The 21,317-nt window shown below is 39.6% G+C and overlaps 1 protein-coding gene across 1 annotated transcript; it reads right to left on the reverse strand.

The window, feature by feature from the left end:
- Window positions 1-503: 503 nt before the first annotated feature.
- LOC125379282 (histone-lysine N-methyltransferase EHMT2-like) lies at window positions 504-4,238 on the reverse strand. Its single transcript, XM_048395551.1, has 3 exons — window positions 4,037-4,238; window positions 1,091-1,150; window positions 504-919 (listed from the first exon to the last, which is right to left on the reverse strand). Exons 1-3 carry the CDS (start codon window positions 4,236-4,238, stop codon window positions 504-506), a joined length of 678 nt encoding a protein of 225 aa, XP_048251508.1.
- Between the last annotated feature and the right edge of the window lie 17,079 nt (window positions 4,239-21,317).

Raw genomic sequence — 21,317 nt, forward strand, 5'->3', positions numbered from 1 at the left:
TGTGTTAAAACCATGCCACGGATTTGCACGAGTCAACCAAGCTTAAAACTGTAATAGTCCAGGTGATGATTCAGGGTTAGAATTGGTCTTGGCGGCATTCCTTGTACATTTGCTGCCAATGCAGCTCGACGAACCTCGGCTTAGTGTGAGGTCACAGAGTGCAGCGAGATGTAAACAAACAGATTCTTGTCTGTTTCACGATTGGTTACAAACTCTTGACACATCATTATTAAGACAGACAAATTTATATATTACGAGATGCAGTGTTCACCTTATAATGACGCATCATCTCTATTTACACTCAGTTAACAATTTTCTCACCTGATCGTGCGGAGTTCCGAACAAAACAGATGACAAAATATCTCAAAATATTTTCACAAAGTTTTATTTCTATTCAAACACTACAAACATTCTCACCTAGTCCGGAAATATATAACAAGACAACGTGAACGGCACACCACGTCACTGTCTCCTCCACAGTCTACACAAACACTACACTGATGTCAATGAGCGCCGATGGACATAAGCAGACTCTCCACTCGCCGATGTCGAAAGTTTCTCGCCCAGAAGAACGCGGTCTGCCCCTGCTTGTTCCTGGCGTTGATGTCCACCACGTTCAGTGACAGCACATACTTCACCGTCTCCACATCACTACCCATACATTCGACGTGAAGGATGTTGTTATCGTTAAAGGTCAACACTGGCACATCAGCTCCTTTCCTCATCAGGAGCTCCACGACTTCTCCGTGCCCCCACCTTGCTGCCCACAGCACCGGTGTCCACCCATTCAAGTCTTTACTGTTGACGTCAGCCCGTCCTGCTGCCAGGATGCGCTTCACAGCCGCCACGTTTCCCCGCTTGCTGGCATCACGGAGGTCGCTGTCTGCTCGGGGGTCTGTACTTGCAGGAGTCGGTGTCGCTGAAACACAAAGTAAACTATGTACACATGTCATATTCTTACAGTTCTAACACACTTGTGACATTGTCTCCACCCACCTCGTGTGTCAGGTCTTACAGTTCTAACACAGTTGTGTGTATGTCTGGAGGGTGGTTTGCCCACTACAATACACGTGACATTGTCTCCACCCACCTCGTGTGTCAGGTTCTAGAGGGATCCGAGACTTCCGTGTTTCCTCCTCTCTGCTCGTGGCTGTGGAGACAAACAGGGTGGTTAGACTTGACTGAAACTCTAATTATGTGTTGACACATTCCCGTATACATATACAATTAACCACTCTGTGGTAAATTTAAGAAATATGTTCCAGACGAAGGGATATTTTCTTATAAGGACAGAGCTTGCTGATACATCTGGTGACTTGACAAACTATCCAATGTGCACACTGACACTATCACCAGTGGTCAGACTCTGGTGTCACCCCAGGTTTCAGTGCCTTCATCTTGATCGGGTCACTGGAGGCTGCAACACAGCTTATGTTACGTAGAACATCATGGAAATAACTCCATGCAGTGATGAAAGCACCGCAACTGTTACCAGAAGCATGCACATACGTTGAAGTAAATAGTGTTATTATTTTCTGTGTCGTTATTCTTTCCGTGTGCCTCAAGGTTCCTCAGTTGATGATGCTGCAGAATCAGTGATCCCCATGAATTCAGAAGGAAGTAATATGAAACATAGTCAGGATGTCCCAGTGTCATTAGTCTCTAACAAATTCACCCATCATTACGTCTAATAAATAATTATACTGCAGTACCTGTATGTTACATGCATGTTGTAGGGTACGTCCTCCGAGCTGGTCTGATCCCTGGGGGTGTCTCGGCTCGTTATACACTCTTTCAGTATTTATTTGCCTGGCATTTCTGTCTATCCAACTTTAGAATACAGTACCACAACATCTCGTAAGGACGATATCTGCCGTAGGTCACATGTCTCAAAAACAAGCAACCAGTTTTTTGTAAGAATCCGTCGGACGCGAACTCGCGTGTCAACTAACAGATTGAGCTACATGTACGTTCACACTGTGAAAGTAAGTGCAATTTTACCTACTCATGCCTACAACGTTACGGAACTGAACGAAAATGGTCGAATAGGTGACGGACACATACAAAGGTTAATGTTAGGCATGGTGGATAGTGACTTCAGTCTACTGACACTTACATATGATCCCGATGCCATTTGGCACACTCGTCCCATTCCATAATCTAAAAGATGATCCAATATGGCTCCAGACGTCAGACGTCGAACTCGGGAGTACACTACTGCCTAAAAGTTCATTCCCCTAACACGCGTTGAGAACGCGTGTAACACGCATGTGACACGGGTGCTCAACGGGTTGCACACGGGGTGAGCACCCGTTGGACACGGGTGTGCAACGGGTGTGCAGCGCGTGTGCAACCCGTTGCACACGCATGTGCCACGCGTGTAACACGGGAACGGGTTCCAGTTGAAGTTGACAAATTTATCAAATGAATAGTGAGATAAAACAAAACAGTGAGATGTGAAATTTGAGTTAATGAGCTGTGTTCACCAGACCGTAAATACAAGGTCGGCCCGTCTTATTAAGTGTTCGGTTGCTAGACTTTTATGGCATGAACCATTCCACTAGGGTCCAGTCTAGCCATTGTGGCTAGCAGACAGTAGAACAGTAGTGAATTTAGATGCGAGTTTATTGCTAGGGGAACTCCCGTGTTGACACGATTGTCGCGGGTTGTTAAATGTTCGCCATTAAGGAATGTTTTGTATTTTGAAAGAATAAATAAAAGAAGGTTTTGTGTGGGACACTTTTATACTAAGTATAAGAGGATGTTGTAAATGAATATGAACAGCCATGCTGTCTGACTGTTGATATAATTTGATATCTTCACAATCACCGGGTGTGACAATGTAGACAGAATCTCGTTAGGGTTTGTGATTTTGACATTTGCCCAATGACCATAGTGAGTATTGCTGGGGATACCAAACGTAACAGTTTATTATTAGAGGTTGTGAGTTCCTATACCACGTAGATAGGATATATTTAGGATTTTAATCCTTCTTTGAGAGGCATTTAGAAGTTTGAGTACTACGTTAGGATAAGATTTATGGGTGACTTTAATCCTTTCTTTCTCTGTGGGTAATCCTTTCACGTTCATTGGAGGAAGTCACTCAACCAGGTCATGACAGGTCGTGAGTTTACTCACTAACTACTGTGAGCGTTTTTGGCATGACATATTTTCTTGTATAAACATAGAAACGATGCTCACTCACTCACTGTTAATCTTTTGCAGAGTGGGGATAAACCTCAGTGTCAAAGACGATCAAACTTAGTTCTAATCCTTGTTTATATGTGTCATCTCCCAAATGGGGACATTTTCATAAACTTGGCAAGTGATGATGAATTTTAATATTAATATTATTATAGTTTATAAAATTGTTAATAAAACTTTAATAAAATTGTGCTACATTCTCACGAAAAATATATTGTCTGTGGGTAAATTTATATGTTACGTTACATCAGCATTTTTCAGTGATATTGGGACTACATGAAACATGGCTGGTTATACATTTCTGATACAGGTGCTTGACTGACTGAGTAGTTCATGATCAATTAGATATGTTTAAATCTGCCAAGTTTGCAACAATAGATGAGTAAGTTGATACATTTGGACCGCAGTTACCGATTAACAACTTAAGACATAGAGACAGGGAGGAGATATATAACCAAACCTATGGTCCTGTTGAGACAGTTGACAGTTAGAACTAATTTGAACATTCCCCAGTAATATCATAAAATAAATCATAACTCATAACAGTCCGAGAGACAGCTTCCAGCCATATACTAGTATTGAAGGGACAATCGCTTTTGACAGTTTAAAAATAAACTCACCTTAAGGTGCCTGGCAAGTCAAAACTGACCTCCCTGAATATGTTTTTTTCAGGTTTGACAGCAACTATGCTTGTGGATTTCAGAGATAGGCATGATTTTTAAGGTAGATGTTATTACAATAAGCGAAAATGTCTTAAAAGTCCACAGTTTGTGGGGACAAGTGTGGGAAGGTACGGCGTCGGCTTGCGAGCGTGTGTGGCTAGAAATCGAGCCGCGGTATCCTTGTAGTAGTCTCTTGGTCAGCTTCTCATTCTGCGGGTCGGGATTCTGGTAGAGACTCTTGGCAAGGAGGGCGGCGGTATTGGCGACGAAGTGGTTTGAGGTCGGTATGCCACCACTCTGGAAGAAGTGGTACAAGTCTGTGTAGTTTGTGACGTAGTACTCGATGTCCTGTCCCCCCTTCTTGTGCACCATGACGAAAGAGACTCCTTGTTTGGCGTAGTAATGTTCGTTTGGGGTGTTGATCTGGTCAACCTTGAGATCCGGCCGGGCCTTGTAGTGGTTGATCGGAATGTCTGACTTTTCCACTAGTAAATAAAGTTCTTTGGTTTGACCTATTTTATCCCTGCTGACGTTATCCTAATGTTCAATTTCAGTCTGCCTCACAAAGCGTAAGAAAGCATTGTACATGTTCTGATAAACCACACTGATGCAATTAAGCAAATTAATATTTGCTGTGGGCAAATATCTATTTTCTATATATATTTGTGGATATGAAGCATTCCAGTTAATTGTGGATACACTGGGCAGACAGAATTGTGTTTATTTCCAGGCCATCCTGATCGTCGTTTACTACTAAAAGGTGTATGGTTGGAGGCAAGATCAAAGGCGCCGCACAGTATTTATTAGATAACAGACGGGGTCGTCCGTTTCGCTTTTGAACAACCACCCCACCCTGTCTGTAGGAGTTATATAATCGGTGCGCAAATAACTGTGTGAAGTCCACTGCCGGGCTGATGCGGTGTCAGTGTCAGCGATGAACATGAATGCTCAAATTATAGACCTGTAGCCCTCACAAGTTGCTTAGCCAAAATATTTGAAAAGTGAATATTCAATTCTCTGATAACAGCAAATATACCCTTAGAAATAGATTCAACATACAAACAATCAAATGTAGAACACAGACCTATGCTTAATCATTTCTTCTGCATATGATCAACCTGCGGAACCCTCTATCCGATGAAGTAACTAATGCTGGCTCATTAAAAGAAATCAAATCCTTAATTAATCGTTCTGATGCAATTATTAATAATTTTGACCTCAAATATTTTCATAGATCATGCTAAATTGTCCACTGTCGCCTTAGGCTCGGCTGCAGTGACTTAAACGCTGATAAGTTTAGACGACATGTATCAGAAATACCAGACTGCACTTTTGGATATCACCTTGAAGATGCAATTCACTTTTTCTATAACTATACGATAATACGATAATATCAGAAACACTGTATTTCTACACGCAAGGGTATGGTCTAAAAATGATATTACATGGCAGTAGTTGAGCAGTTCTACAAACATGACTCTTCTTAAATCAGTTCACGACATCATTGTCAAAAGCAAAAGGTTTGAGTAGCTTCATTTTATGCATGTAGTAAAAGAAAACTGCATTACCTTATTTCACAGACACCACTTGCTTCAGTGTATTGGCTTTGTGTATTTCATTTGTGCATTTTGTATGTTTATGTTCATCACTCTCTTATATATATCCAGCTGTTGTTAAGTTGTTTCCTGGAGAGGTATTACATGAGCAAGTTTTGCTTGTTTACCGATCCAGATTTCTTTTGAAATAAAAATACGTTTAAGCCAACACAGCTAACCCTAAAACACATGATTGTAAACTATTAAAAAAGGGGCACTAATCTCTGGCTTCTTCTCGGGTGTCGGACAAAAACTCAAACTCATTTATTCTTAGAAAAACATGACATACAATTATCTACAATTTTTATTATGTACAATTTAACAAAAATAATAAAAATAGGATACGTGGATACTAATACAATTTGCAATAAAATTTCTTCAGCCTAAACAAACAGACAAATAATGGTGAAAGCTCATCGGATGTCGTTATTTGGAAAAAAAACCTGATGGTTACAGTTTAATAAATAAAAAGCATCCCTGAGTGAAAGCATTTGCGGATTTCGGATTGCGTGGATGATACAATTACTACTCCCTTGTTGTCATCCACATTTTCTGGTATAACCCTACACTTGTGTATCTGTCATAATTCACTTGCTGCTCAGTTAATGAATTTATAACATGTATACTTAGTTGTAGCACCACTCAGATTACCCGATAAAGGTTCAAATTTGGTCTTTCTTGTACCTGGGGTAATTATTCAATCTTAATCCAGGTTTGAAGTGAGGTGGAATGTGAGTTATGTGATATGCACGTGGCAGCCCGGCAAGAGATGTATGATCAGTTGCTTTACTTTTTTGTAAATCAACTGATCATTCCCAGACATCAAAGGATCAACAGGAAATACGTTGATTGATTAATAACTGTTATCTTGCACAGTGGATATGTCAAAAGTAAGTTTTTGCATGTGAAGGAAGGTTTACTAAACCTAGGGAATACACTCATATCATGGCGTGAAGTACAGATGTAAAAACAACATACTTTGTTCAAAGGGTAACCGATAATACACTGACTGGTTGTTCATTGTTATCTAACTCAATGTATGTTTTTAAGAACCGTGGACATTATAAAAATAGTTGTCACGTGGGCTTTCTCAGCTAACTTGGCACCTATGTGAAACATTTGAAACAACCTAAGTGATCAGTTAAGAAACAAACACGGGTTATAATATTCGATACATTTAAATAACGTTTAAAAACGATATATTTAAATATTTTAATATATTTCATATATATTTCAAAAATGGTTTCTAAATAATTATTATTAAAGTATTTGATTCTCACATAGACATTTGACATCGAATAAGTATTTTTGTACAGCTGCAGACGCAATGGATATTGTTCCGTTATGTTGATATCCCCGGATACATTATAACTTTGGTAGGTTGTAATAATGATATTTGCATTTTGTTTTCATTCATTCTCTGCAGCTTTGAACAGAATCATTCTTGTTCCTTTCCGTTTGGTTGGGAAGTTTTTCGCTGCGCGATAGACGTTGTTTTCACAAGTATTTCTTTTGTAAGCATGTATATGTTACAGTCAAGGTGTAAAATATGATTCACTCAGGCAATTTATTAAATATCTAAATATTTCAGTCTTTTTACAACTTGACTGAATAATCCATTCATTTATTTAACCGACTGACTAAAAATGATAAAGACGATCAAAAGAGCTTAAACACATCACAACATATTAATTATGCTAAGAAAAGAAGCCAAACAATACAGAACTGTACTTGGTGATGATATTAAACATAAACAAATATTTGGAATTCGTTATCATATTAATAAAGATGGACATATTTTTCAGTTAATTTGTAAAATAAACTGAATATTTAGGCGTTTAATAAATTTCCTTAGTGAAATCTGTTTACATTTTGATATACACACGGTAAAATAAGCAATGTTCAGATGAAATTTTAACTTTGTGTTGCAAGTCAAAATAGTGTACACAAAGATCGCACAATTACCAAGCAAGTGACTTATCAAAACTGCATCACCATTACCGATGTTCCCCACAAATATACCTACATTTCCAAAACTGTATTTCATTTTTGTTGATCAATGTGACAATACGTCCTTCTAATATCAATAAAAATGCGCTTACGAATGGCGAGCACAGGTCGCGAACAAGCCTAGATTTCTGCTATATCATCCGGGTACTCACTGGGAAAATACAGTAATGCACAGGTAACAACTACTCCCGCGGAATTGCTTTAGATCAATGCTCCTTTGTACGTTGAAATACTATATATTGTGAATGCCAAATTGATGTATCAAGGATTAAGTAGAAGAGACATTGACCGTAGAGCTGGGAGTTTATTCAACAGACCCGTAAAAATAACACTGCTGATCTTATTATTTATTTTAGATGACGCAGTCAAAGCTCACTTCTCCTGGCGGCCATTATCGAACGGCCAGCTAAAACACAACCCCGCGCTTACGTCTACAGGTTTCTTCCTGTAGTACGGTAATTAGTATTCTCTCCCTCAAGTGTATCCTCAATGATATAACCCACCCTCATTAATTGCTGCTCTTGTCCAGGCTCACGGCTATGGAGCTGAGATAAAGAGTCCAAGTCATCATAAAGTAATTAGGGTCCAATAAAAACAATGCGCCGCCAAACCTCATACATATTAAGCATTTCAATTGCAATAATATGTTCCAGGACCATGTATTCTCTTAACACCATCGGATTTAGAAGCAATGGTCGTAAAAAACAAGACAGATCAACTTAATCACAACAGTATTCATGTTATTCCCACAAAATCACATAAAGAAAGGAGACATTAGCAAATACATGTGTATTATCATTTTTCGTCAGAATAACAAAATTTTCTCTCCTTGTTACCACCTCCAGGTTCTGCTTAACACGGGTCCTCCTTTGGTCAAAAGTTTGTTCCCCCTCTAATGAGTGTGTCACGCGTTGCACACGAGTGGCGGACAGGGTGCACACCCGTGTGCAACGCGTTGCACACGGGTATCACACGCGTGACCAACCCGATGCACACTGGTTGAGTAACGCGTTGCCCATGAACTTCTAGGCAGTAGTGTATGTATGAATGACATGGTATCTAATAATTCGTCAGGTGGACTTTTTGACAGAAAAGTGTGGTAGGGGATAATAAAAGGATGATGTGGATAAAAGTAAGAAACGAGGGAGGCATGTGCATGGCTAGTGACGACACAACGGTGAGTTTGCTTTTGAATCAGTACTGACAAAATGTAGCCGGTGAAGGTGGCTTGTGTGAATGTTCCAGGACAGTTTCCAGTAGCCAAAATATCTGACACAAAACCATTTCATTAATTTTACTCAACGTTTTTTTTCTGTGAATACTATTAGGAACCACTATAGAATCTAAAATAGCTACTAAACGGGTAGATCTACCTAACCCTAATAATCGTAAAGTGATGACTGATCGTAAAGGCGATCCAATGGCTATTAGCCACTAACCGGGTACCTGACCCTAATCATCGTAAAGGGGTCATTGATCGTAAAGGGGATCCAAGGGCTAAGGATAGAGTTAGGGGTTTCCTTCCCTAAAACTGGCGACAACATGGTGGCTTACTTTGACAGCGGAACAAGAAATTATTGACTGGATCAAAGGGGAAATGAACGAAGGCAGCTGTAACACCCCATCATCCTCAGCCCACTCCACATCTTCAAAGTGGTCATAAGTTTCATCCGCTCATCATCGAGCCTCTCCTATTACGTTCTTTATTACGTCAAAGCAACCAAGCGGTAGTTGCGCCGCCATTTTAGAAAAGTTCCCAATCACTTTAATCTGTTGTAGAGCGCGAGACGAGCAATTAATTTGATTTTTCTTAGCAATTCGGGGCTTGCAATGCACCCGAGATCAACCGCTAGTGACACTACACCACTGTAGCCTAAACCCTACTATCCATCCAGTCACCATTCTAGCACTAATGCAGTGTGAAGTGGTATACCATAATTATTACTAATACATATATATATACGTTAAATGTCCACTATTTTTACTAATGTCTCGACAGTAAATAATATATTTTTCTTGAACAAATTAGGGAAGTTATAAAACACTTGACGATTCACCTATCTAGACGATGCCACTCGTTAAAAAAAGAAAATAATTATGGGAAAATAACTATAATATCCATAATTGCATCAGCTACACATTACAGGAACGTCATTGTTGACAGAATTGACTTTCACTTTGTGTGAGTTCATTGGAGTATGAACCGTCATAGAATGAGGGCCGAACTGTATGAATGTCAGAGTTAGTATGTTTAACTTCGTGTTTACACTGACAGTCATACGAAACCAGCTATATCACGGAATAAAATAGTTCCTCAAAAAGAGAGTTGGCTTGAGCGTATGGATGCACAACTTGCTCTTCAGAAAATCTTACGAAACACATGTTTTCAAATAATATCGCCATTGGATGAGAAAGGTCTGTTAAGATCTACCTCAGTAAGTCAGTCACAATGACAGTGCATCGTAAAACATTTGACCTATGGTGGTTACATGTTTTAGTCATCATTGATCAATTAGCCGATCATTGACAGGTGGTTAAAGAAGAAATAGGCCAATACACACTAAGGTAAACTCAAACATTGCTGTAGACTGTCACTGTCAGCCTAGACACAAATCGAGTCCATACTACCATAGTTTGGATGTGCATTTCTTCGTTTTGTTCACTAGAATGGGTCGTAGGGAGTAAATTCAATGTGTCGTCACATATTGCATGCTCTAGTCCATCTTTAATACGCTCTGTGTCTCGGAGAACTATGGGACGTAGGGTAGATCAATATGTAAATAACTTCGATCCACGTGCTGTGAGGACGAACGTTAGAATCCGTGGTTATGTCAGAAATTGATTGGCACGGACAAGAAGAAAGCGTTTTGGGACTGTAGATAATAACTGGAAAGAAAAGGTGATGAAAAGTCTGCCCAATATCAATCGTGTCTATATCTGGAACTGACCCACGAAGAATAATGCCCCCGGTGTTTGTGTCCCAGTCGTCAGCCCCGTGTTTGTTTCATGGTGTGGGTCTGCAGTACATGGCCCGGTGTAGGTACTTTGGCCGTTAATGCATGGAAATGATGTAAGCTTTTCCAGGATGACAATGCACCAGTAAATCAGGCTCCTCCAGTGAAAAACTATAAAGTTCAAACCAACATCAATGGAATGGTGTGACCTGCACAATCACAGTACGTTACGGCCTATTCCTATTACTGTTCCGTGTCGCCATGATCAGTCTAAGACATCACTCGCATGGCCGTGAGAGTTTCACAGAGTGAAGGACTGAAACAGTATTTCAGTCATATCACGACATCCGACGTTGATGTGTGAAGTTGTATCTGGTATGGTATTGGGAATGAAACTAATGACTAGTTTTCTTGCACACCTAGGGGACGCAACTCTTAAAATCAATTTTAAAACTTGTTGGAGACCACAAATGAATTTAATTGAAATGCAACTGATGTGTTTCTTGTTTTGAAAACAAATTCGACATTGACAATAGCGATAAATGAAATATGTGACATACAATATATGCTGAGTCACGTTAAACACTTCACATTTTAAAAAGTAATCAAATATATGATATGCAACGGACAATTTAGAGAAGGTAATTAATGTCCAAAGAAGGATTTTAATCAACGGTGAATCTGATGGCACACAAGTTCAGTAGCATGTATGGCCACCATGTGTGTTGACAACTGCCACACAACGCCTCCGCATAGACCTTGTGATGCTTGTGAACACATGATTGGGAAGACAACGCCATTGTTGCTGCAAAATGGTGCCAAGATCTTGCAAAGTCTTTGGTTGGTTCTTGAGTGTGCGCAGACTTCTGCCAAGAGCAACCCAGACCTTGACGGCCAGTCCATGATCAAAACGGGTCCATGAGCTTCCATAAAAGGCAGAAGTTCTGGTGCCAGTACCCTGTCGCGATAAGCAGTAGCGTTGAGGTTGCCATGAATGACAAGAAGCCTGGAATGTGCATTGCCTCAGAAAGCACCCCACACCATGACACTTCCGCCTCGAAATCTGTCAACACTGGGCGTAACGTTCATGACCGCGCCTCCACACCCTTGCCCTACCCTACCTCGGGATTCATCCCTGAAGACCACTTGATTCCAATTCCTCTGAGTCCCTCGTAAGTGTCCTGTGCCCACAATTGACGTTGACGTCTGTATAATTGAGTCAGAATCAGCCCGCAGTATGGTCTTTGTGCTTGAAGGTGAGCAGTTCTCAGACAGTTTCAAACAGTTTGCGTACTCCGTCTAGCCCTAAACAGTTCATTTCTGGTTGATGTAGCCGTCAAAAATCGGTTACGGAGGTGACGTAAGACAATCTGACGATTCTCTGCATATGACGTCACATATGGTCGACCTGGCCGAGGGCGATCAGCGGTGGTACCTGTTTGCTTTAGACGCGTCTGTAAATCATAAACAGTGCGTCGACATCCCATCGTCCTTGAGACTTCAGCTACGGACGTTCCCGTCTGCAACATGCTGATGGCACGTTCACGTTGTATATTTGAAAGGCGTGGCATGACAAATGGCCGTAAAGACTTTTGTTTTCTTGTGTTTTTCTTCTTTTTTTTAATGACTGCTAACAAGTATGGCTGACAACACGTGCGGTATTATGGCCACGTGACCAGTTGCACGTGAAAAAAAACACTTTTGCCACTCCAGTGCTGTGCACATGATTTTGATCGATTCACGTGCAGAAAAACGGGTGTTATCTGAAGACAATACGTGGCCATTACTGTTTAAATATACAACAAGGGCCCACAATGATAACTGGTCAAAATGTTAAAATTTTAGGATTATGACGTCTTAAATTTTGCTAAGTATATATGGTAAGAAAAAAACCTCTTATTTCCATTGCTACCTTTGGAGCTAAATAAAAGCCCACTGGCAAATGAGTATGACCATTTCGGCGCATGTGTAGATAAATTTACTTGCTGCACATGTGCACAATTACTAGTAAAGGCTGACAATGCGACAACGCCTTCTCGTAGTTCCTTGTGGTCAGCCATGTACATCTCCCACAGGCCAGAGAGATTTGGTGATTCGTCACATCTTTCCCAGACCAGTCAACAACTTACACGTGTTGTTCAACCTTTCATCTCGAATCCACACATTTGCTTCAATATATGTTATAAAATGGTAACATCCATTGACAAAATACCCTAAAGCGTTAAATTTATTTTCGTTTGCGTATTTAGTTTTTGTTTACACTGGTTACCACGTTCTGTCGTCAAAGAACATCTTCCCGAGGCAAGGGAGTTAACTGTAAAAGTTCAGATGTCTTGCGGAACCTGACTGTAAGTTCTGCGTTATAGTTTGGCTGGACTAACGAGTCCTAATATACTGAATCGCAAAATAAGGTCACCATGGGTAGATATATGACGTTTTACATGATCAGTACCTACTACAGCAGGCTTTCTGTGGAGCTAGTACATGTTGGTCTGATAGACTACTGTCAACTTAAACACTGATAGAGTTACAATTAAGAGCGACGTTTCGATGTAGGTTCTTAGACCGGTATCAAGCAAGTGATATACAGAGTCTGGCTGGCTAGTATATACACATGTGGAAGGCAATGTTTATACAGTAGAGTAGATGTTGTTATATTGGCGGACTTCAAACTAATAGTGTAAACTACCAGCAATTTACAACTTTCAAATGAAGACTGACCCGGGTCATTTTCACAATGGTTATATTATTAATTTTGCCCAAAGCAAACTTTATCCCGTACTAAGAGCACTAGACACGGAATGGTCATTCTAAAAAAAACATAATCAGAACAGTATTATTCTACCAGACAGGCAAGGAGGCGGAAGATTTCAGGCAGACATTCGACACGAAATACATAGTTCAGTAAATTTATTTGCAGATATACCTTTGATTGAGGAATGAATCAACTTTTAGATAAATGATATTACGTGTGTTTTAGAAATAAGAAATATAAATATACCTAAAAAGATAAAGGTGTATTGCTGAAAAACTCCAGAAAGCAGTTGAAAACACTCAGTTGAAATTTAAATATGGTAGAATTTTCTGGGCGCTTACCGTCTATACAGACAGTTTTCCCAGATCTAGTCGCCAAACATCGAGAATTCAGGCTGCAGGTCTTGGATGCACAGGGCCCAGTCTGAACCTTTAAACACAAAGGAAAGGGACCATATGTATTTGTTGCATTTACTGTAAAGTGTAGGTGGGATTTGGGTAAAGTGGTCGGATTAGATGTTATAGTAAAATAGAATCTCATCCTCTTTCTCATTTTCGTGATTTATTTTGTTGTTTCTGATCTGTCACATATCTGTAATGTTATAAATCACACAATACATTATTCTGCACGTGAAGAAACTCCGAGATAGAACGTCTGCCTTCTAATGAGTACATCGATTTTACAGATGGTGTTCTATGATATTTGAGAAGACACAATGAAAATTATATGAATTTAGATTTTATTTAGCTAGCTGTATCTTTAACTTACATAAGAATGATCCTTAGATTCTACGATGAATCCTTCCCTCTTCTTAATTTTCTTTGCTTCATCACTTGACAAACGACAGGTTAAAGTTTCATGATTGTATTCCAAACTCAAACATCCACCCTTTTCATTACATCTTTCTTGGCACATTTTGATGCCAATGTTCCTGATAGTGGCAGAACAAGGCGTCAATTTGTCTACCTTCTGAAGTACACATTGTTCCGTGCTGCATGTGGAAAATACTGACATAAAATAAAATGCCAGGCACAGGTTTCCAGCGTCGCTTGACCACATCAGCGTCATCTTAAAGTGTTTACAGAGGATCCTATAATTCACCACACCCGGTAAGAGAGACTGTCACTTCGTAGATGCAGATGACAAGACTATCTACATGAATGTTTCCAAAGTACCACAGGTAGGTTGAACACTGCTTTTAAGCGGTTTGATACGTCACGTGATGCCACACGTTTCTGTCGTGAAGAGATCAATACAACAACGTACTTACACAGCATATGCTGGCGCTGGCTCTTGTAGAATCCCTCGAGTGGCTTAAAATCGGTGACAAAGTGCTGTTGCATATACAGATATAGACACCTTGTCAGCTAGGTACACATGTAGATCTATAGACAGGTAAAGTACACCATGCCAGCTAAACACACCTGTAGATCTATGGACAGGAAGTGTTCACCACTTCAGCTAGGTGCATACCTAAAGAAGAAGAAGAAGCTTATTTCAGTACAAAGACCACAGGCCCAAGTAGAGTATATATATATGGTTGTTTTTTTTATACAAAGTGGTGGAGTTAGTGAGTGAGTGAGTTAAGATTTAAAGTCACATCGGCAATATTTCAGCCATATAGTGACTAAATCAAGTCATACAGTAATAATACATTCACATAGATATTAAAATATATCAACAAAGGACAGTAAAAGTACTAGTCTATCACAGATATAGATTTAAAACTAGCATGTTATCATCAAAATGTGACTACTCTGAACAATACATTATAAAAATGGGCTAGAGATCACCAGCAACCGAAGTTAGGACACCATACTAGGGACCATGGGGACTTACGGTACATCTGCTTCCTGCATGGGACCCCAGCAGGATTTACATCATCCCTCTGGCTACTGGTGATAGTTAGACAGTTGAAGCCAAAATATTTAAAAATAACAAGCATACTACGATTAAAATCCAGGAAAATGAAACATACTTTGGAGGAAGTGGGACTTACGCACCCTCCCAGGAGGACAATCATTTTACGATACTTCAACCCCCTTTGAAGGTACAGCCACAAATAATCACAGTTATCTAATCATTCTACCAAATTAAAACCACTTATTTTTACAATACATACAATCAAAATTTATCTATTAACTCAATTTCTTTTAAAGAAACAAGAATTAAATGAGTACTGACATTATTAAAAGGATCCTTTAATGAAGATGAATGATAATATTTATCCCTTTTGAGAGAGAAATCGACACAATCAAGCAAAACATGCATGACGGTGATTCTCTCATCACAAGGGATACAGAATGGAGGATCTTTAGCTTTTAACAAATATTCGTGCGTATAACGAGAATGGCCAATACGACATCGTCACAGAGTGACCTCTTAAAATTTTGAATGACAACCCAAGTAAGTGTAACCGATGGTTTGTTTTATGGCATGTAGCTTATTTACACCTACTTGGGTGTCCCACTTCTTTTGCATAAGGTCCCTGATGTAACATCTAATAACAGGTTTAATATCACTGTATGGAATAAGAAGTGGGGTCACAGATTTTTTGAGTGCTGCCTTTGCAGCAGCATCAGCCAGTGTGTTACCCACAATGCCGACATGGCTGGGCAACCAACAGAAGACAATGTCGCATTGGCCAGTGGCAAGATCATTGTACATTACAAAGTGGTGGAGAAACATCAAGAAGTAGCGAGTTCCAATCAACAAATTAACATTATAATAATGACGAACGTAAATAAGGGATATCTTTAATGTATTCAGCAAATAATGACAAGGTTTCAATGTTTGAAATGTGTAGTAAAGTTCTGAGGGAATAAACATTTTATTGTTATTGTTCGGAAAATATGTTTGTCTTAAAAATCATCAGTTTGGCATACTAAAAAATAAATGTTACTTGTCTCCTGTAATAGTTTTAGCATTTAGGGACAAAATCCAAAGTTTCCAGGTACACCCTCCCGCCGACCTATGATTTTCATAACTTGTAATTCTCCAATAGCTAGGCACATATGTGACATAAAGACATGTAATGTACACCATGTCATCCTGGTACATATGTGGAGCTAAAGACAGGTAATGTACACCATGTCATCTTGGCACATATGTAGAGCTAAAGACAGGTAATGTACACCATGTCATCTTGGCACATATGTAGAGCTAAAGACAGGTAATGTACACCATGTCATCTTGGTACATATGTGAGATAAAGACATGTAATGTACACCATGTCATCTTGGTACATATGTGGAGCTAAAGACAGGTAATGTACACCATGTCATCTTGGTACATATGTGGAACTAAAGACAGGTAATGTACACCATGTCATCTTGGCACATATGTAGAGCTAAAGACAGGTAATGTACACCATGTCATCTTGGCACATATGTAGAGCTAAAGACAGGTAATGTAAACCATGTCATCTTGGTACATATGTAGAGCTAAAGACAGGTAATGTACACCATCTCATCCTGGTACATATGTGGAGCTAAAGACAGGTGATATACACCATGTCATCTTGGCACATATGTAGAGCTAAAGACAGGTAATGTAAACCATGTCATCTTGGTACATATGTGGAGCTTAAGACAGGTAATGTACACCATGTCATCTTGGTACATATGTGGAGCTAAAGACAGGTAATGAACACCATGTCATCATGGTACATATGTGGAGCTAAAGACAGGTGATATACACCATGTCATCTTGACGCATATGTAGACCTAAAGACAGGTAATGTAAGCCATGTCATCTTGGTACATATGTGACATAAAGACAGGTAATGTACACCATGTCATCTTGGTACATATGTGGAGCTTAAGACAGGTAATATACACCATGTCATTTTGGTACATATGTAGAGCTAAAGACAAGTAATTTACACCATGTCATCTTGGTACATATGTGGAGCTAAAGACAGGTAATGTACACCATGTCATCTTGGTACATATGTGGAGCTAAAGACAGGTAATGTAAACCATGTCATCTTGGTACATATGTGGAGCTAAAGACAGGTGATTAACACCATGTCATCTTGGCACATATGTAGAGCTAAAGACAGGTAATGTACACCATGTCATCTTGGTACATATGTGGAGCTAAAGACAAGGTTATGTACACCATGTCATCTTGGTACATATGTGGAGCTAAAGACAGGTGATATACACCATGTCATCTTGGTACAAATGTAGAGCTAAAGACAGGTGATATACACCATGTCATCTTGGTATATATGTAGAGCTAAAGACAGGTAATCTACACCATGTCATCTTAGTACATATGTGGAGCTAAAGACAGGTAATGTACACCATGTCATCTTGGCACATATGTAGAGCTTAAGACAGGTAATGTACACCATGTCATCTTGGTACATATGTGTGATTAAGACATGTAATGTATACCATGTCATCTTGGTACATATGTAGAGCTAAAGACAGGTGATATACACCATGTCATCCTGGTACATATGTAGAGCTAAAGACAGGTAATGTAAGCCATGTCATCTTGGTACATATGTGGAGCTTAAGACAGATGATATACACCATGTCATCTTGGCACATATGTAGAGCTAAAGACAGGTAATATACACCATGTCATCCTGGTTCATATGTGGAGCTAAAGACAGGTGATATACACCATGTCATCTTGGCACATATGTAGAGCTAAAGACAGGTAATGAACACCATGTCATCCTGGTTCATATGTGGAGCTAAAGACAGGTGATATACACCATGTCATCTTGGTACATATGTAGAGCTAAAGACAGGAAATGTACACCATGTCATCTTGGTACATATGTGGAGCTAAAGACAGGTAATGTACACTATGTCATCTTGGTACATATGTAGAGCTAAAGACAGGCAATATACACCATGTCATCCTGGTTCATATGTGGAGCTAAAGACAGGTGATATACACCATGTCATCTTGGCACATATGTAGAGCTAAAGACAGGTAATGTACACCATGTCATCTTGGATCATATGTGGAGCTAAAGACAGGTGATATACACCATGTCATCTTTGTACATATGTAGAGCTAAAGACAGGAAATGTACACCATGTCATCTTGGTACATATGTGGAGCTAAAGACAGGTAATCTACACCATGTCATCTTAGTACATATGTGGAGCTAAAGACAGGTAATGTACACCATGTCATCTTGGTACATATGTGGAGCTAAAGACAGGTAATGTACACCATGTCATCATGGTACATATGTGGAGCTAAAGACAGGTAATGTACACCATGTCATCTTGGTTCATATGTGGAGCTAAAGACAGGTAATGTACACCATGTCATCTTGGATCATATGTGGAGCTAAAGACAGGTAATGTACACCATGCCATCTTGGTACATATGTGGAGCTAAAGACAGGTAATGTACACCATGTCATCTTGGTACATATGTGGAGCTAAAGACAGGTAATGTACACCATGTCATCTTGGTACATATGTAGAGCTAAAGATAGGTAATGTTCACCATGTCATCTTGGTACATATGTGACATAAAGACAGGTAATGTACACCATGTCATCATGGTACATATGTGGAGCTAAAGACAGGTAATATACACCATGTCATCTTGGCACATATGTAGAGCTAAAGACAGGTAATGTAAGCCATGTCATCTTGGTACATATGTGTAGCTAAAGACAGGTGATATACACCATGTCATCTTGGTACATATGTAGAGCTAAAGACAGGTAATGTAAGCCATGTCATCTTGGTACATATGTGGAGCTTAAGACAGGTAATGAACACCATGTCATCCTGGTTCACATGTGGAGCTAAAGACAGGTAATGTACACCATGTCATCTTGGTACATATGTAGAGCTAAAGACAGGTAATGTACACTATGTCATCTTGGTACATATGTAGAGCTAAAGACAGGTAATGTTCACCATGTCATCTTGGTACATATGTAGAGGTAAAGACAGGTAATGTTCACCATGTCATCCTGGTACATATGTGGAGCTTAAGACAGGTAATGTTCACCATGTCATCCTGGTACATATGTGGAGCTAAAGACATGTGATATACACCATGTCATCTTGGCACATATGTAGAGCTAAAGACAGGTAATGTAAGCCATGTCATCTTGGTACATATGTGGAGCTTAAGACAGGTAATGAACACCATGTCATTCTGGTTCATATGTGGAGCTAAAGACAGGTAAGGTACACCATGTCATCTTGGTACATATGTAGAGCTAAAGACAGGTAATGTACACTATGTCATCTTGGTACATATGTAGAGCTAAAGACAGGTAATGTTCACCATGTCATCTTGGTACATATGTAGAGGTAAAGACAGGTAATGTTCACCATGTCATCCTGGTACATATGTGGAGCTTAAGACAGGTAATGTTCACCATGTCATCCTGGTACATATGTGGAGCTAAAGACAGGTGATATACACCATGTCATCTTGGCACATATGTAGAGCTAAAGACAGGTAATGTAAGCCATGTCATCTTGGTACATATGTGGAGCTTAAGACAGGTAATGAACACCATGTCATCCTGGTTCATATGTGGAGCTAAAGACAGGTGATATACACCATGTCATCTTGGCACATATGTAGAGCTAAAGACAGGTAATGTACACCATGTCATCTTGGTACATATGTGGAGCTAAAGACAGGTAAAGTACACTATGTCATCTTGGTACATATGTGAGATAAAGACATGTAATGTATACCATGTCATCTTGGTACATATGTAGAGCTAAAGACAGGTAATATACACCATGTCATCCTGGTTCATTTGTGGAGCTAAAGACAGGTGATATACACCATGTCATCATGGTATATATGTAGAGCTAAAGACAGGTGATGTAAGCCATGTCATCTTGGTACATATGTGGAGCTTAAGACAGATGATATACACCATGTCATCTTGGCACATATGTAGAGCTAAAGACAGGTAATATACACCATGTCATCTTGGCACATATGTAGAGCTAAAGACAGGTAATGTAAACCATGTCATCTTGGTACATATGTGAGATAAAGACATGTAATGTACACCATGTCATCTTGGTACATATGTGGAGCTAAAGACAGGTAATGAACACCATGTCATCATGGTACATATGTGGAGCTAAAGACAGGTGATATACACCATGTCATCTTGACGCATATGTAGAGCTAAAGACAGGTAATGTAAGCCATGTCATCTTGGTACATATGTGACATAAAGACAGGTAATGTACACCATGTCATCTTGGTACATATGTGGAGCTTAAGACAGGTAATGTTCACCATGTCATCCTGGTTCATTTGTGGAGCTAAAGACATGTGATATACACCATGTCATCTTGGCACATATGTAGAGCTAAAGACAGGTAATGTAAGCCATGTCATCTTGGTACATATGTGGAGCTTAAGACAGGTAATGAACACCATGTCATTCTGGTTCATATGTGGAGCTAAAGACAGGTAAGGTACACCATGTCATCTTGGTACATATGTAGAGCTAAAGACAGGTAATGTACACTATGTCATCTTGGTACATATGTAGAGCTAAAGACAGGTAATGTTCACCATGTCATCTTGGTACATATGTAGAGGTAAAGACAGGTAATGTTCACCATGTCATCCTGGTACATATGTGGAGCTTAAGACAGGTAATGTTCACCATGTCATCCTGGTACATATGTGGAGCTAAAGACAGGTGATATACACCATGTCATCTTGGCACATATGTAGAGCTAAAGACAGGTAATGTAAGCCATGTCATCTTGGTACATATGTGGAGCTTAAGACAGGTAATGAACACCATGTCATCCTGGTTCATATGTGGAGCTAAAGACAGGTGATATACACCATGTCATCTTGGCACATATGTAGAGCTAAAGACAGGTAATGTACACCATGTCATCTTGGTACATATGTGGAGCTAAAGACAGGTAAAGTACACTATGTCATCTTGGTACATATGTGAGATAAAGACATGTAATGTATACCATGTCATCTTGGTACATATGTAGAGCTAAAGACAGGTAATATACACCATGTCATCCTGGTTCATTTGTGGAGCTAAAGACAGGTGATATACACCATGTCATCATGGTATATATGTAGAGCTAAAGACAGGTGATGTAAGCCATGTCATCTTGGTACATATGTGGAG

Source organism: Haliotis rufescens, unplaced genomic scaffold (assembly GCF_023055435.1).
Source record: "Haliotis rufescens isolate VD_foot unplaced genomic scaffold, xgHalRufe1.0.p SCAF_14, whole genome shotgun sequence".
Taxonomy (NCBI): Eukaryota; Metazoa; Mollusca; class Gastropoda; order Lepetellida; family Haliotidae; genus Haliotis; species Haliotis rufescens.

Excerpts from the sequence above, each read along its gene's own strand:
- LOC125379282 (XM_048395551.1), bottom strand. The coding sequence starts at position 4,238 with ATGGTGCACAAGAAGGGGGGACAGGACATCGAGTACTACGTCACAAAC. Across the intron at positions 1,151-4,036 it reads ACTACTACAAGGATACCGCG|CCACGAGCAGAGAGGAGGAA; the intron begins GCTCGATTTCTA and ends TTGTCTCCACAG. Across the intron at positions 920-1,090 it reads TCTAGAACCTGACACACGAG|CGACACCGACTCCTGCAAGT; the intron begins GTGGGTGGAGAC and ends TTTGTGTTTCAG.